Raw genomic sequence first — 16744 nt, forward strand, 5'->3', positions numbered from 1 at the left:
AAGTTCATTTCAGAAATATGGGTTAAGTATGTAGACTGCTATTAATATTTCATGCAGTATTTTCAATATGCCATTATATATTTATAAGGAACCAGCCGAAGCATGTAACCATGCATACTATGAATATGTAACCATTTTATGTGGCAGCTTTAGGTTATAAAGTCTGACAGTATAAAGGGAAAATCAGGTATACAGGGCTTTTAAAAATATTAATTGAATAAAACTGGGCAGACTATATTCTTATGAGGCATCTCCATTACTGGAGGTTTGCAATCATAGTAGCCCATTCTGTGCGATCTTCTGCTACGCTCTTTGTGGCTGAACAGTCCTTTTGCTCCACCCAAGATCTTTTTTTTTCTTCCTCGTGTTCTTCTGCCATCAACTTTCCTTCCAACGCCTGTACAAAACTTTGCCTGACAAGTGAGCCAGATTTAATGGGGCTGATTTTCCTCTGACTTACCTCAGGCTGACTCTAGGGTAACTCCACTAAGCTCAGTGGTGTTACTTCTGATTGTGTGCGGGTCAGACTCATTAACTGCTCCGCATGGGTTTGTTCCTTCAGGGCACTCATAGCACCACACAAAAACAAAGCAGTTAAAATTGGTTAAAGAATGGGACAAAAAACAGCAAAGACGCTTCTCTTGCTTGATAGTCAGTGACATTTTTACAATGTACAGTTTTTGAATAGTAGTGACAAAGTGCTGGGCTTCAAATGCAAACTAAGGTGAACATTAAAGGACCAGAATGTTAGCGGTGTGTTCTACGCAGGCCTAGACTATGCTAGAAAAGATTTTCCAGGGTAGCTGTGTTGGAAAAGCCTCTTAGTGTAGACAGTTTATGTCAGAAGAAGAAAAAAGAAGAAGAAAGAAGATTATGCTGGTATAGCTTATACCAGTTCAGTTACTGAAATAAGCTATACTGGCTAAAGCTCTTTTGTGGTGTTATAACTGCATCCACACTAAGGCTTTTTTCCAGTATAGAAATGTTGCAAAAAATCATAAAGCAAAAGTTTCTAGTGCAGACCTGGCCTACATATCTCAGTGGAGGCTCTTGTCATTAAGGCAAAATTTCCTATGCAGTGTCTGAAACTTTTTCTGCCAGTGCTATGTGACAAAGAAGCTTTTTAGTACAGCCAGTGTGATCAGGACACTTGCTTCTGATGGGGAAAAAAACCCTTCCTTCACCTGCCCATTTGCTTCAAGTTGCCACACAGGATGGCATCAGCCCAGACGCCTAGCAAAGCTGTTCCAGCTGCAGCGAGAGCAGACTGGCTAGATGGAATGAGCGAGAGGGGAATCCAGGCCAGACTTGGTATCTGCTCAACAGCTGCTGTAGAATTTTGTTTCCTTTTTTAGAAGGGAAACTGTGGGAACTGTTGGTCTCCAGCAGCATTCCACAGGTAGGCACGAGGGCATGCTACCACCTGGAGAGGAGTTGCAGGGAGGAGATTGCTAGGGAATTGTCATAGCAATGGACAATTAGTGGCATACAGGCATAGCAGAAGAGTGAAGTGGCTAGGACCCTACCTAATATTTTATACAGGAGCCCCCTAGCCAGATTTATGGCTGGCCCTAATGTGCCCTTGGATTCTGTGTTTTAGTAGGAACAAACTACCCAGCACAGTTTGTGGGAGTGTGCTCAGGAGAGCTCCAGTGAGGCGCCCACCACCCAAGGATAGTCTGATGGTTAGGGCCCTCACACGGGCTGTAGAAAAAGCAGGTTCAACACCCTGATTTTGTGACTTGAACCTAGGTCTCCCACATCTAGGGGATGTCCCTAACCACTGGGCTCCTGACTACCTTCGGTGGCTGCACTCTGTCACAAGGAATTCCATCCTGGACCTGAGACAGTTCAATCAACACTGACATGTTCCCACAAACATTTGCTTTTGAAAAATTGGCATACAAAAATTCCCAACCAGCTCAAATGCGGGGTTCACAAATGGTGTGATGGGGGAGGGTGTGGTACACTGGCAAATTGTCCCATAGTTGTAAGAGAACTGTACTTTTTTTTTTTAAAAAGTCAGTCCACAATCACACTACAGGTTTTGCTTGTACTTTAGCTCCCTTGCTCCGTGAATAGAAGTGGTTTGCTAGTGGAGTTACAATGAAAACAAATCCTCCAGGCACGGAGTCATCAGCGAGGAACAGCAGGCAAAGAGGAACTTCAAGCCTGGTAGTGTTAATAGTTTGTGTGGTCCATTACTGTCTCAATATAGCAAACTGAAAGGCAACCCTGGGCCAAATGTTACCGCCACCCTGTTGTAGCTCTGTGGATAAAGGAAAGCCTTGGGACTAGAATTAAAATCCTCCTACAGATTCAGCTCTTGACACAGCCTGTCTCTGGCCCCACTGGGCAACTGCATATTTGAGAGGCTATTTAGGGAGGATGCTGCACAGCCTGCATGCCTCGGATCCTCAGGAGATTAACTTGCTCTCATGTCTGTACGCTCAGGCTGTACACTGTACTTTTAAGATGGTTGCTTTTTTCTAAACCATCTCCCTCCCATTTGTAATACGACTCACATATTCATTCCTAGATGCCATTTAGTACAGTAGTGCATAAAAAAAACCCAAGCAAGAACACCCCCACCAGCAATTAGACCAGCTTAAAAAATACTGAGTATAGGAATAGACAGACCAAGCACCCACAGTAAATGACAAAGATAAGATTATCTGGCCTTTAAACATTGATGATCATCCACAATGAGAGTTTACATTTCAAGGGGGTTTATTATTGTTTTTTAAAATATGTAACAGTCAACATGGAGTGTCATGGCAAGAGTAAGAAGTTATTTTAAATTGCTTTATTTTTGTAAGACAAAAATCACAATTTAAGGGAGGTTTTTGCTAAAATAAAGGTTATTTTAAATGCATGTAAAGGCAGGGCTGTATCTAACATAACACCTTTAAATTAGCTGAACTAAGCCTGTCATTTAAAAAATTTTCCAGTTTACTTAGTTGTCTCGGAACCACAGTCAGACATAAGAACCATTCACTTTTGCTTTCGCTAAATTTAGGACTAGGTGATTAAAAATAAAATCCTTCTAAAGTTCTATCCTGGCTTTATTCTGCTGATCCTGGTTTTCCTTGTCACTTTAATATCAGAGTACCCTTTTGTGAATCTGCCATAAAATTACACAGCCACACGCTGGACGCTCTTTCCTAGAAGAAAGGCTGCATTTTGCAAAACCTGCATAGTATGCATGTTGTGATTGTGGGGAAGGAGTGGGTGGTGTGGCAGAGACATGGATGCAGAAGGGAAAGGATTGGGCTACAAGAAAAACTTAAATATAGCCTCACTGCTATGTCAAAATAATGTTTTAACGTAGGTTTGTAAATAAAAATATCAGGACATAGGATCACCAACCCCGCCACTGGGGAGTTTCCATTTACTGGGGCTAGCACCTGCACGCTGTCTGTGTCTCACTCATCTTGGCAGTGTTACAGGGTTCAACACGGATTAGCTCTTCATGGACAAAAACCCCAATTTATTGTCAAGCACAGGCTTCCCTTCACCATAGGGATGTTCCCTGCCCCCAACTCTTTTTTTATTTAAACAAACCTATCTAGCAGCCTTAGCAATGAAAGCCCCATTCTCTATCACCAACTGATTTCCTTCTGGCCTCTCAAGGTATGTCTCCACAGTGAGTGGCAGCCTAGGAATGGGAGGAGCTTCAGAGCCTCAACTCCTGCCCAAGCCACAACGTTTATACAGCTTTTTTCAGTACTCTTGTGTGAACATGGGAAGTAGGGTGACCAGATGTCCCGATTTTATAGGGACAGTCCCAATTTTGGGGGCTTTTTCTTATATAGGAACTCCACCAGAGAGGTCCTTTGGGGCCATCTGCCTGTCCCAAGTCAGGATAAAGGAGGAGGGTTGGGCGTGGGGCTAGCAACCCCACCCCGTAAAAAAATTAACCTGCTACAGAAACGCCAACAATAGAGATAACAGAGACTTTTAGCCTGGAAAAAGAAGGGTCTTCAACTTGAAGACGCATGACGCTGGGTGGTGAAAGTCGTGAGGAAGCCACTAAGCCGATTACCCTTCTTGCAACCAGGAGGATTACCATCGGTACATGGAACATGAGGACCATGTACGAGTTTAAAATGGGCTATACCTGGAACCAGCTAGAGCAAATGGCCCAGGATAGAGGACTCTGGAGATCTGTGGTTGGCGGCCCATACCCCGGTTGGGGTGACGGGCATGAGTGAGTGAGTCTTATATAGGCTCCTATTACCCCCCACCCCTTGTCCTGATTTTTTACACTTGCTATCTGGTCACACGAATGGGGATGTCAACTGAGGCTCTGAGACTGGCTGCCAGGGGGTGTGCAGACAGCCCCTCGCTGCTTCAGGCAGGGCAAGAATCAGGGCCGGTGCTACCATTAAGGCAAACTAGGCGGTTGCCTAGGCGCCAAGATTTGGGGGTGCCAAAAAGCGGTGCCCCCAAATTTTTTTTACAGCATTTCTGGGCTGGGCTGCTGGCAGCGCGCAGACTCCCTCTCCCAGCACAGCGGCCGCTCCACTTCTTCCACCTCCCAGGCTTGTGGCGCCAATCAGCTGTTTGGCGCCGCAAGCCTGGGAGGGGTGGAGAATTAGAGCGGGGACAGCGTGCTCGGGGAGGAGGCGGAGCAGAGGTGAGCTGCCGCACGGCTCCCTGGGACGGGGGGGGGGGTGGGGAGCTGCTGCGGGGGGGGGGGGGTGTGCCTTAGGGCGGGGGGGGGGGAGTTGCCGCAGGGCTCCCCACCCCAGCTCACCTCTGCTATACCCCCTTCCTGAGCATGCCGTTGCTGCTCCACTTCTCCCGCCTCCCAGGCTTGTGGCGCCAATCAGCTGTTTGGCGCTGCAAGCCTGGGAGGGGAGGAGAATTAGAGCAGGGGCAGCGTGCTCAGGGAGGAGACAGAGCAGAGGTGAGCTGGGGTGGGGAGCTGCCGCACGGCTCCCCGGGGCGGGAGGAGCTGCCACGGGGTGGGCGCCTCAGGGCGGGGAGCTGCCGCAGGGCTTGGGGGGGTGCAAGGTGGAAGTTTTGCCTAGGGCGCGAAACTTCCCTGCACCGGCCCTGGCAAGAATGCAGGAGTGTGGGCCACTCACCTGTCCCCGGGTAGTTGATTCCCTTCAGAATACAGATAGAAGGTAAAGAGCACTAGTGTAAAGGTTAGCTGTAGTGTAGTTCCTTACACAGGTGCAGGGAGAATTAGCTACACCATCTTATTACGGAGAGCTCCAAAGCACACTACTATGTCAGCAAAACCATAGGGATGGGACACCGGAGGAGGGAGAAGAACTGCAGCTTTAAAGGCATTAAACATGGAGGCATTAAGAAGGAAGAACCTGTCCTATCCCTTCTTTCCCCTAACCTTAATACATTTGTGTATTACCCACTGGTAAAGGCTGAGAATGTGTGACTTGTACAGTGATGTTTGCATTGAAAATAAATCACCATGCTCCATAAATGAAAACCACATTCAAATACCCCTTTAGCCATTCCTCATGCAGGAGACCCTGTAAGTATGTTCCTTGGCCCAAATTCATCATATGCAGCACACTTATGCCATAAAAAGGTCCCCCCACAATGTAAAGAGTTCAACACGTGGCACTCAGAGTTATTGGGGCATATTTATGTCATTCAAAACAAATCCAAGTTCTACCACCACCACTTCATCATCAACAGCTCCCTTCTTTCCAGCTAATTTTCCCCCCCAGTGCTCACATTTTTTACACACAGCCGCCACCACCCTGCCCCCCATTCATGGACTCATTAAAACCTACACTGTCTCTTCCAGTACATACAAAGTGCTGCAATGATAGTCATTGTCTTTGCCCAGCATTAATCTGATTGTCACCCTCCACCAGCTCCCCATCCCCTCTCCTTCAAACCAACATGTGACATAAGCTATCAAAGTGTGAGGTATGACCAAGAGGTGAAACACCTTGTTTTGTATCATGCTGTAAATGGCAGATTATATTGTTTTTTAATTATAAAACTGATTATTTTCTTCCCGGTGTGAAGCCAATACATTAGTTTTCCAACGTGTTAAAGGGTGGGAAGAGTTATGGGAGCTTGCTACTCAGGTTGCAGAGGAGAGGAGGGTATAAACCCTTGTGCAGGCTACTCCCAAATGCATTAGCACTCCTTCCCCACTCCACAGTACGGCTGATGCTCCTGGCCACAGCGTATGCTCCATTGCCCTCCTAGGACTAGAAGGCTCCCAGTTGCTCTTCCAGCAACTCTAGGCTCTCAGTGACAATAAGATGGCTAGATTCATTTTCATTTTTCTTTCTTAAACACGAACAACTACAGCAACATTTGGAGAAAAAGCACAGGCAATAACTCTTTAGGAAGTCTTCCTTATTTCCTATTGTCCATCACGGGGTTAATGAAACCGTTCTCTGCAGCATCTACTACTACTACTTTTCCAAGGCAAGCTAACCAGTTCAATAGAACTGGTCTACTGTAGCATAGCAATTATGTTCCTGTGTGAATTACAGTACCCTAGTGGCCATTTAGAAATGTACCAAGATTCTCATCTTTCTTCATAGAAAATGTTTCCTAGTTGATATATTGTCATGAACATCTGAATATTAACTTTGTTACAGTGATGGGGACCTCACAGAGTAGCTGCTTATCTGAGGAATCCCCCTCTCTCTCCCAGCATGACTGCTCCATTCTACATCATGTGGGGCACTGGAGCCAGAGAGCCCTCTAGGTATGTAAAAAGCAGCTTTTGGAAAGGTATTCTCCATGAGGGCCCCTGGACTTTGGAAATCATTTTCACTGCCCTTCCATCTGAAATAACCTGTAGCTTTAGGACACACTGCAATGGAAGTCTGTAGCTTAGAGGAAGGGAGGGAGGAAGGGGAAGAAAGGGTTTATAGGATCTCAGGTGGGGCTATTTCAGTTTTGGGTACAATCCTCATTTGTGCAGAGAAGCATGGCTGGTTTGGTTCTGCTCTCTCTTGGCTTGTGTTTTAGTTTGTCAAGGCTACCGAGAGCATGGGACAGGTATTCTTTATGTTATATATATTGAAATCTAACTCTGTTAGAAATTTCCAGCGTGACCTGAAAAAATAGCTGTCAAATTTCCTTAATAGACATATGTATTAGAATTGTTGGATTGGCCTGTTCATGATCCTCAGGCTGGGTAGCCCATATTTATAAACTAGCTGAAAGCTCATGCTGTCACACAGGTGTAATTTGTTAAGCTATGTGTGTAAAAAGTTTAAAAGGCCCTGGCTGGTAATGGACTGCAAATCCCAGGGATGACTGAACCTGGAGAAATTCTAATCAAGAGCTCTGAACCAAACGTGTAGTTGTTTCCATAACTCCACACTGACTCAGACAGTCTAGGCTCCAGGGTGCTGTTCGAGGTTATGATGTGTGCTGACTGTGTTGATTTGTGTCTGGGGAGATTATAGTGGTAGATTTGTGCAGGTGGCATTCAGGCCAAGTAATCCATCATATGTGCAGTCTCTCTCATTCAAACAATGAAATTGTTGCATGCAAATTAGCTATAGAATAATAGTGGTAATTGGTTGAGCAACCTCTGACATCCCAATGGTCTAGGTCGCTTGGCATGGCATAGCTACACCCTTGTGCTGTACAGCTACATTAAGGAATGTAATTTCATAAAGTCAAAATGGCTGAGCACTTAAAAACTCGACAGTAACAGCCTGAAACCCAGTAACGATTGAAGCTGGTGATATTCAGAACAAAAAGCTCTCAACTATGCTTGTAGCTGCTTCTGCCACTTTATATGGTCCCAAAGACATTTCAGAGTGACATTCCTGGACTCCTATTATATGGATACATGTATATTTAACAGTAACATTCCACAGTGTTATGTCACGACATCTTCCACCAACTATGTACAAATTCAAAGATTAAGGTTGCCAGGGAAGCCTTAATTTTCAAATTTTTCACATTCCTTTAAAAGGTTTTAACTTCCTTGGTCTAAGGAAGGCAATTTCAATTTCTGTAGCAGGCTGTGAAATCAGTACCTCTGGCCTTCTGTATGGCTCAGAGGTAAACTGAAATTGCTGGTAGAGGAGAGCTTGCAGCTACCAAGTTACTACTCTACTCCAGCGACAGCAATTTTCAGCTGCTGAAGATTAGTAAATAAAACACACACACACACACCCCCCATCAGGGTGAGGAGGAGGAGTTAGTTGCAGGGCTGCTGTAGTTCTGTATTTAGGAAGGTAATCAAAATGTTCCTTCGTATGTGCAGAATACCACCATCACAAAAACAATGAAAGGTCCTGGTTCAATTGTGGTAGTTGGGCATAGTAGTACTGGGCAGTTCTGCAGACCTCCTCTATCAGTACTTGATAAACTGGCAGCCATTTGTAATCTTGGGCAAATTAACTTCTCCACACCAAAGTTTCCCAATCTGTAAATGGGGGAGAACTACACATTCTTGTAAAGCAGTTTCAGTTCCTCTCCTGAACAGCACCATCTGCAAGTGTCAAGTATTATTGCAGGCTTCCATCAGAATGGAGAAGCTATTACATTGTCAAGCCTGTATTGCACCTGTCTGCTTACTATTTATTGCATAAGTGTCTATGCAATAAACTTATTTAGGAATTTTAGCTTCACGAGTTTATAAACAGATTCTGTGAAAAGTTGAGGGTTACTATAGCTGGACAGAGTTGTTTGTCATGCTTTCAAGCTACATCTTCAGCTGCTCTCCTGGTTACATAACTGTTTTAATTAGATCTTAGAAGAGTTTCCAGGTTCTTCTTCTCCATTTATTAATTCAAGAATTTCATATGGATAAACATTTTCTCTCAGTCAAGACACTTGCTCACCAAGGAAGAAAATGCAGGAAACAATTCACACTAATATGAAATTTATACTTATGTCTACTAGCTTCAATAGTATTGGAAATCAGAATCCAAACAGTTGCTGTACTGGATTGTTCAGTGCCCCTCGTTTGTCAACTTTGAAGAAGATTGGGACATTAAGAATGACAAGTCATGAATGCCAAGTTGGCTGTTTGCACAGAGACAGATCTTTGTCAGTTTAAAAAGATGAAGGTTTCAAACTGATCAAAGTAATTAGTCTCAATGAGAGGCAAAGGCATGAACAGTTGAGGGACTTAAAGCCAAAGGAGTTAATGGGGAACAAATGTGACTTTATAATAATTTTTTGATTATTCCAACTCAAGAAAAACTGAAGCCTGCTGTCAGCCATGCCCACATTCAGCCTGAAAAGATCTGGCTGAAGTTGTCTAGATGAAAAAGAAGAAGAGTAGAGTGAGGGAAGGGAAGAGGAGGGTGTTAAATAGTTTAACTGGCATGCTACCATAGTTTAAAATATTTACTGCTGGTTCACTAGATCTGTAGCTGGTTTTTGAAGGAGAAAAAAAAAAGCAAATGGCATATTTGCTGTGAGAAGTGAGCCAGTTTTCCAAAATTTAAAAATGGTTATGATTTGGCTAGGACTCACTGTTTTCACTGGAGTCCCATTTCTTGCGGTTTTTCACCATGATTTTCCCTAAAGACTGCAAGGCTAGATCACAGGCACAAGGTGTGACTCTTGTCAGCCATACATCAGAGACCCCTTTGTGGGTTATGCACTAGGGTCATGTGGGACAAAGTCAATGCAGGAGATGTCACTCCCCACACAGGCCAATAAAAGGAGTGCCATTTCATCACTTGCACCCATTTCCAGCACTAGCGCTAAAACGACTGGCTCAGAACAAGTTAAGAGTGCTGCTCTGCTCAAGTCTGCTGCTCCTACCAATCGTTGGGAAAAGTGGTGGGCTCTTGCCATGAGAAACCTGACAGCTGGTTCTCCAACAAGGGAGAAATGCCTTTAAGCAAAGCTAGTTCCAACACCCCCCCCCTCCATTTTCATCAGCAGCTTGATGTAACCTTAGAATGCCCCACTGCTGCACTTCTCAATACCATGAGGAACTAAAGATGGCCATTGCCAGTTCCCTATGTGGAAGGAAAAGGACTACCCTTCCCATTCCCTTCTAATGAGTTGAAAAGGCCAACCCCAGGATCACTCTCCTCCATCAGCATGAAGAGTCCAAGGTTTTCTTTATTTTCTCTTCTTGGATCAGTTTTAGGCAGATATCAGGAGCATGTCACTTGTTTGGCCTCCAGCAGTGGCTCCTCCGTGAACAGTGAAGCTGGAAATCTGTTTTTAAATCAGAATTTGTGGCTTTTTGATACACAGGTCAGTGAGGTTATAGCAAGGTTAGGTGTATCATGCATTTTCCTGCTGTATGTCTGTGAAATTTAAGCAATTGCGATTTGTGTCAAACTCAATGGCTAGAAAATTATTTGCTTGAACTCAGAACAGCACCTCAACTGCGCCTCTCAATTCTGACACAACTAGAGATTATATTGGCAAACGGCTGAAAATGTTCAATTTATTGGACTTTATTTGGAATAAAGCTATTTTAAAAAAGCATCAAACAGTAATTTTAAAATACAACTTTCTGCTCTTTATATTCAGACATTTTAAAGAGAATCAGGACTTTTTTCTTTGACATTGAAGGAGAGAAATCTTTGAAAAAAAAATCAAGATATAATTGAATGGTATAACACTACCAACGTTTCTGGCACTCTGCTTCAACAACCCTGTGTGATGGCACCTTGCCAGATGGTACCTTTACCCCAGGATTCTGCTGGTTACTTTCCCCTCCCATTGTTAATGTAGTATGCCATAAAAATGTAATTAAATTCTGGTTAAGGTAATGAATAATACTTCATATTAAGCTATTACATCTGCCTAATTTGAGCTATACAAGGGGATTACGGAATTAATGTAAGAATGCCACACAACTTTAGGAAGCCTGTCTATATTGAATAAAATAATTTTATTTTTTGTTTACAAAGGTTATGGAAGCTGACATCTACTTTCAACTGAGACTTAACATAGGGGTTTCTCTACCTAAACATGTAGAACATGAAGGTCATTAAGAACTTTGTGAGGTTCAGTGCTATACTGTATGAGAATATGTAAACAGATTTTGAAGACACTTTCCCCATTATAAACTTTGACACAGTATGCACAAATTTTAAAAATAAAATACAAATGAAAACAAATTTGCCTCAAGGGATTTCTTAGAAGTACAAGCCATTTCAGGAGTCTGCAGTGGCAAACTTCTATACAACTGAAATTTCCTTTTATCCCAGAATAACTGGCTAAAGGCCATTCACTATCAAAGTGATGCCAGTAACATGGATTTGATTGTATGACTCCAGCACTTAAAAAGAGCACATTGGTTATACATGGCTTTTAACCCTGGGCTACAGTTACGCTACCAAACTAAGCTTGAGTCTAAATCAGTCATGTAGAGATGTGCATGTCATCTGAACACTGTTTAGAGTCCTTAGTTTTCCAGATCTGATGGAGGTGCTGAAGGCGCTCAGAGGTTCTTGTGCTTACATTCAGGGCCGGGTGAACTTTGCAAATGCCAGATTCCTCCATTAATGACAGGCCACAGATCCCAAAGTATGCATGCAAAGCATCTGGAAACAATAGTAAAGGAGTTAGTTAAAATGTAAATGCTTCCTGGTATATCATGCAGTAATATTCAACTGTTTGTGTTCCAAAACACCAACCAATTTTAAGCCAAGCCCCGAAAGATAAATGGCAAATAGAAGTTCCTAGTTATATTTTGCTTTATCTAATTCTAAATATAAAATATACTAGTTAACCAAGCCCTACCACACACTGAGTAGGAGGCGATGGTCTGGAATTTCTGTCCTAAGACTAGATTCTAGGAAGCACAACTACTTTATTCAGTAAAGAACTCTCCCAGCTAGCTGATCACATATAAGAGGTCATGCCAGAGAGATGTGGAAGAGCCAGAGAGTCGGGAGCTTATTTAAAGCATTCCCTCCCAGGCACTCTAAAAATATTTCCTTCTAAAACCAGAGGAGGATTATTTTAGCATAGAAAAATTACTCCTGTTACAGTAGCAGCTACCTCTGTAGATGAGGGCATAGGTGATGGCTGACTGTTCATTAAAACAGCAAGATGTATTTTGGTACTAGCAGCTACGAAAAGGCAGAATCTGGAAAGTACAAATACCACCATTAGACCTCCACCAGCCCATCCCGGGGGATTTCTCTAATGCTGGGGAAGAAAGATACCTCTTATATGGCCCTTCCAGCCATATCAATGCTCCATAACCTTTTTCGTTTCATTGTCATTTCACAATTACCAAACTGATCTTTTTCAGAAAGGTATCTGCACATACTCCAGCCAAATATCCAAAAGAAAGCTTCCTTATAAAGCATCATTGTTGTGCAGACAGAATCATGCTCACTACACACATCTCCTTCTGGGTGACCACACTGAAAATGTGTCTGCCAGTGACCGCTCACCCCTGGGAAAACTCCCCAAGCACGCTCACTGAAATCCCTTTACAAACTACCACCTAACTGCCCATACATGGCAGATTTAACCCAGAGGCTCTGAAGTTGAGCAGGACAGTGCAGACTAATGCAGAATTTAATGCCAGCCAAAACATACTGACTGTGACAGCCTGAACTGTGCACTGCTTTTTCTATTTGAAGCAATGACAAAAATCTCAAGGCATTTGAAGGCCAGGAGTTGTAGTAGAGACAAATATTTTGTGAATAAGGCACACAGGCAGAAGACAACCAATGAAAATAGCAACTGGATGAAACAAGTATCATTTGCATTGCTTCCTTGCCAAATCTTAATTTAGGCTGTTGTATTCAAATAGCTTTACATTTTCCTGCAGGTCTGTTTTGTTTGCATATTATTCTCACTCTCCATGTTTTATCAAGCTAATTAAGAAGTTGAATTTTATTTAACTCTCATCCACATTCATGGGGTAATGGTGTACCCTGTGAGTTGTGATAGCTCATCAACTAGTAGCCCTCCAACTATACTGTTTTAGAACCTTGTCACATGTACACAGGTCAGCAAAAAAGACTTTAGTTTAGCAACAAGAAGAGGATAAACTTTCCTTTATCCTCTTCAGTAAGTGTGGGCCCCTTACTGAATGGGGGAGGCAACCTAGTGACAGAGGATGTGGAAAAAGCTAAATGTACTCAATGCTTTTTTTGCCTCTGTCTTCACAAACAAGGTCAGCTCCCAGACTACTGGACTGGGCAGCACAGTATGGGGAGGAAGTGGTTCAGGACTATTTAGAAAAACTGGACGAGTACAAGTCCATGGGGCCGGATGCACTGCATCTAAGCGTTCTAAAGGAGTTGGCGGATAGGATTGCAGAGCCATTGGGCATTATCTTTGAAAACTCATGGCGATCAGGGGAGGTCCCAGATGACTGGAAAAAGGCTAATGTAGTGCCCATCTTTAAAAAAGGGAAGGAGGAGGATCTGGGGAACTACAGGCCTGTCAGCCCCACCTCAGTCTCTGGAAAAATCATGGAGCAGGCCCTCAAGAAATCAATTTTGAAGCACTTAGAGAGGAAAGTGATCAGGAAGTCAGCATGGATTCACCAAGGGCAAGTCATGCCTGACTAACCTAATGCCTTCTATGATGAGATAACTGGCTCTGTGGATGAGGGGAAAGCAGTGGATGTGTTATTCCTTGACTTTAACACAGCTTTTCATACAGTCTCCCACAGTATTCTTGCTGGCAAGTTAAAGAAGTATGGGCTGGATGAATGGACTATAAAGTGGATAGAAAGCTGGCTAGATCGTCGGGCTCAGCAGGTAGTAATCAATGGCTCCATGTCTAGTTGGCAGCCGGTATCAAGCGGAGTGCCCCAAGGGTCGGTCTTGGGGCCGGTTTTGTTCAATATCTTCATTAATGATCTGGAGGATGGTGAGGATTGCACCCTCAGCAAGTTTGCAGAGGACACTAAACTGGGAGGAGTGGTAGATATGCTGGAGGGTAGGGATAGGATACAGAGGGACCTAGACAAATTAGAGGATTGGGCCAAAAGAAATCTGATGAGGTTCAACAAGGACAAGTGCAGAGTCCTGCACTTCGGATGGAAGGGTCCCATGCACTGCTACAGAGTAGGGACCGGGCGGCTAGGCAGCAGTTCTGCAGAAAAGGGCTTAGGGGTTACAGTGGACGAGAAGCTGGATATATGAATCAACAGTGTGCCCATGTTGCCAAGAAGGCTAACGGCATTTTGGGATGTATAAGTAGGGGCATTGCCAGCAGATTGAGGGTCGTGATCATTCCCCTCTATTTGACATTGGTGAGGCCTCATTGGGAGTACTGTGTCCAGTTTTGGGCCCCACACTACAAGGACGTGGAAAAATTGAAAGAGTCCAGCGGAGGGCAACAAATATGATTAGGGGGCTGGAGCACACGACTTATGAGGAGAGGCTGAGAGAACTCTGATTGTTTAGTCTGCAGAAGAGAAGAATGAGGGGGGATTTGATAGCTGCTTTCAACTACCTGAAGGGGGTTCCAAAGAGGATGGATCTAGACTGTCCTCAGTGGTACCAGGTGACAGAACAAGGAGTAATGGTCTCAAGTTGCAGTGGGGGAGGTTTAGGTTGGATATTAGGAAAAAACTTTTTCACTAGGAGGGTGGTGAAGCACTGGAATGGATTACCTAGGGAGCTGGTGGAATCTCCTTCCTTAGAGGTTTTTAAGGTCAGGCTTGACAAAGCCCTGGCTGGGATGAGTTAGTTGGGGATTGGTCCTGCTTTAAGCACGGGGTTGGACTAGATGACCTTTTGAGGTCCCTTCCAAGCCTGATATTCTATGAAGATTTATTTTATAGCAAAAATGTATATGGGATACAAATTACCTCAAACATGTTGCACTATTATCCTATATTTTTAATAGTTCTGTGTACATGTTTGCTGCTAGTGAGTATCTTGTATTGTAACTGTGGTAACTATGTCTCCCTCACTAAGCAAGCAATGTGGAGAATGTAGTGAATTTGTATGCGCTGATCACTGCACATGGATGCCGATGTGTGAAAATTGCATATAGGCTCACACTGAACAGGACTCCTGCTAGTTTTTCAATTTGTGAGTTAGATTAAGTTTTTTCTCCTAAAACGTTAAGGAATTGTTCTTAGATTCGTAATGCATTTGGAATACAAATTTCCCTTATGACAATTAATGTAATTTTTTCCCCCTCGACATGGCATGAAGATCAAGGATATTGACTTTTTATATTTTGACATGTGATGTTGACAATTTGTGTTCTAATGGTTATAAAGTTAACTTTTGGAATCTCAACCCCTCTCATTAAATATTGTCTGACGCTCCCCACGGTCTGAAACTCACTGCATAATTTCTTGAATTTATTTTGAATAATTTCTTGTGAACATTTAAATGGATAATAAAAATGTTTAAAAATAAATCATCCATCAGTTATAAAAAGTAAAAATTGAACTCGGCAAGCCTACGAATAGATGAAAAGTTTTAGGTACCATTAGTACTTTAAGCTTTTTGCATTAGCTTTTTCATAAGACTTCAGCGATATTGTCTGATGTTCTCTTAGTATGTTTATTAAAAAGAACAGGCTCGGGAATATTTATAAATGGGCCCTTGATAAAGGCCCATTACACAGTCTATGCTCTTTAGCTAAAATGATTTTAAATGCATGGAAATACTATTCAGATACTAAATAATATGAACAGGTTGTTTGCCATTGAACTATCCCTTATTGAAAGAGACATTTATGACATTTTAAACAAGGAGAAGGGGCAGAGGGAGATGTATACTTTACATTAAACAAATATAGCTTTCCAATTATGTGTTATGGCTTACTGTTGCACATATTTCTGAGGGGGAAGAATTAAAAATATTCCTTTATTTGTGTTAAAAATGAACCACCTCTTGGACCACTGGAATACATTTTGCAACACAAAACACATCAGGATTCTGAGAAATTTACCTGGGTGGCTATCTGGCCACTTGGCAAATCCACCAACAAGACGATCTTGAGTTGACAAGATGTAATTTCTGTTTTTCTCAAAATTTGTATATTGGAATATTTTCAAGAGCTGGAAAAAAAGTTACAGTGTTACAGAAATACCTACATAAAGAGAAGCTTTACCATTTTAACAGCTATAAGTGGCGCATTGGGGGCATAGTTATGGTAGGTTTTAGTATCTTGTCTTCTTGCAAGAAAGCAGCAGACATGTGTAGCCCAGTACATAAATGTAAAGAGATCAAAATAGTTTAGTAATTCAAAGATCAAGCCTACTTGCACTGATTATATAACTAACTTGAGGAGATGAAGGTTGGTTAACCGAGTCAAACAGGTTAATACATATATTGTAGTAATTGTATTACCTTAAGTGTTGCTCCTACCCAAAATGAGTAGCAGGTGTCTACAGGTTTGTTGGGCCGTCCATGATAGCCATTCTGTTGTCTCATTATGCACCATCTCTTTATTCTGTTCAGTTCTTTCTCTGAAAATACTTCCTCCAATTTACCCATCAAGCACAGTGAGGCGATACCACAGAACGTGGAGCCACCTGTAAGAAATAATTCTGTTTCTGCAACCTTTTTTCATTGAGGTTAAAACTTCTGATTAAGATCAGACAAGCTACCAAGTAGTAGTAAAAAATATCAAACAGAGCTGTGTAAAGGAGTACAGAAAGGTCTGAAGTCTAAAATCCATACAAATAAGGTGATCCTTAATCCAACACAGAGGTCAAAGTATTACATGTACTATTACAAATGGAAATTGGAGGGCCTCAGTGCTGCCCCATTTATGTAAACCACCACTACTCACTGCTGCAGACATACGCAATGTTGCGTATGGAACATTACACAAGCAATCTAACGGGAAGCAGGAATCT

General features: G+C 42.8%; 1 protein-coding gene across 2 annotated transcripts in view; it reads right to left on the bottom strand.

Moving 5' to 3' along the window:
- Window positions 1–10378: 10378 nt before the first annotated feature.
- Window positions 10379–16744, bottom strand: part of PGGT1B (protein geranylgeranyltransferase type I subunit beta) — a 62922-nt gene continuing 56556 nt past the window's right edge. For both annotated transcript variants that reach the window (XM_005300127.5, XM_065550338.1), the window contains 3 exons: window positions 16233–16417; window positions 15832–15940; window positions 10379–11489 (listed from right to left, as the gene is read on the bottom strand). In XM_005300127.5, the coding sequence (XP_005300184.1) occupies window positions 11308–11489; window positions 15832–15940; window positions 16233–16417 (476 nt within the window). In that variant the 3' untranslated portion in view covers window positions 10379–11307. The remainder of the gene's footprint in view (window positions 11490–15831; window positions 15941–16232; window positions 16418–16744) is intronic.

The sequence above is a fragment of the Chrysemys picta genome, chromosome 6 (assembly GCF_011386835.1).
Source record: "Chrysemys picta bellii isolate R12L10 chromosome 6, ASM1138683v2, whole genome shotgun sequence".
Classification (NCBI taxonomy): domain Eukaryota; kingdom Metazoa; phylum Chordata; order Testudines; family Emydidae; genus Chrysemys; species Chrysemys picta.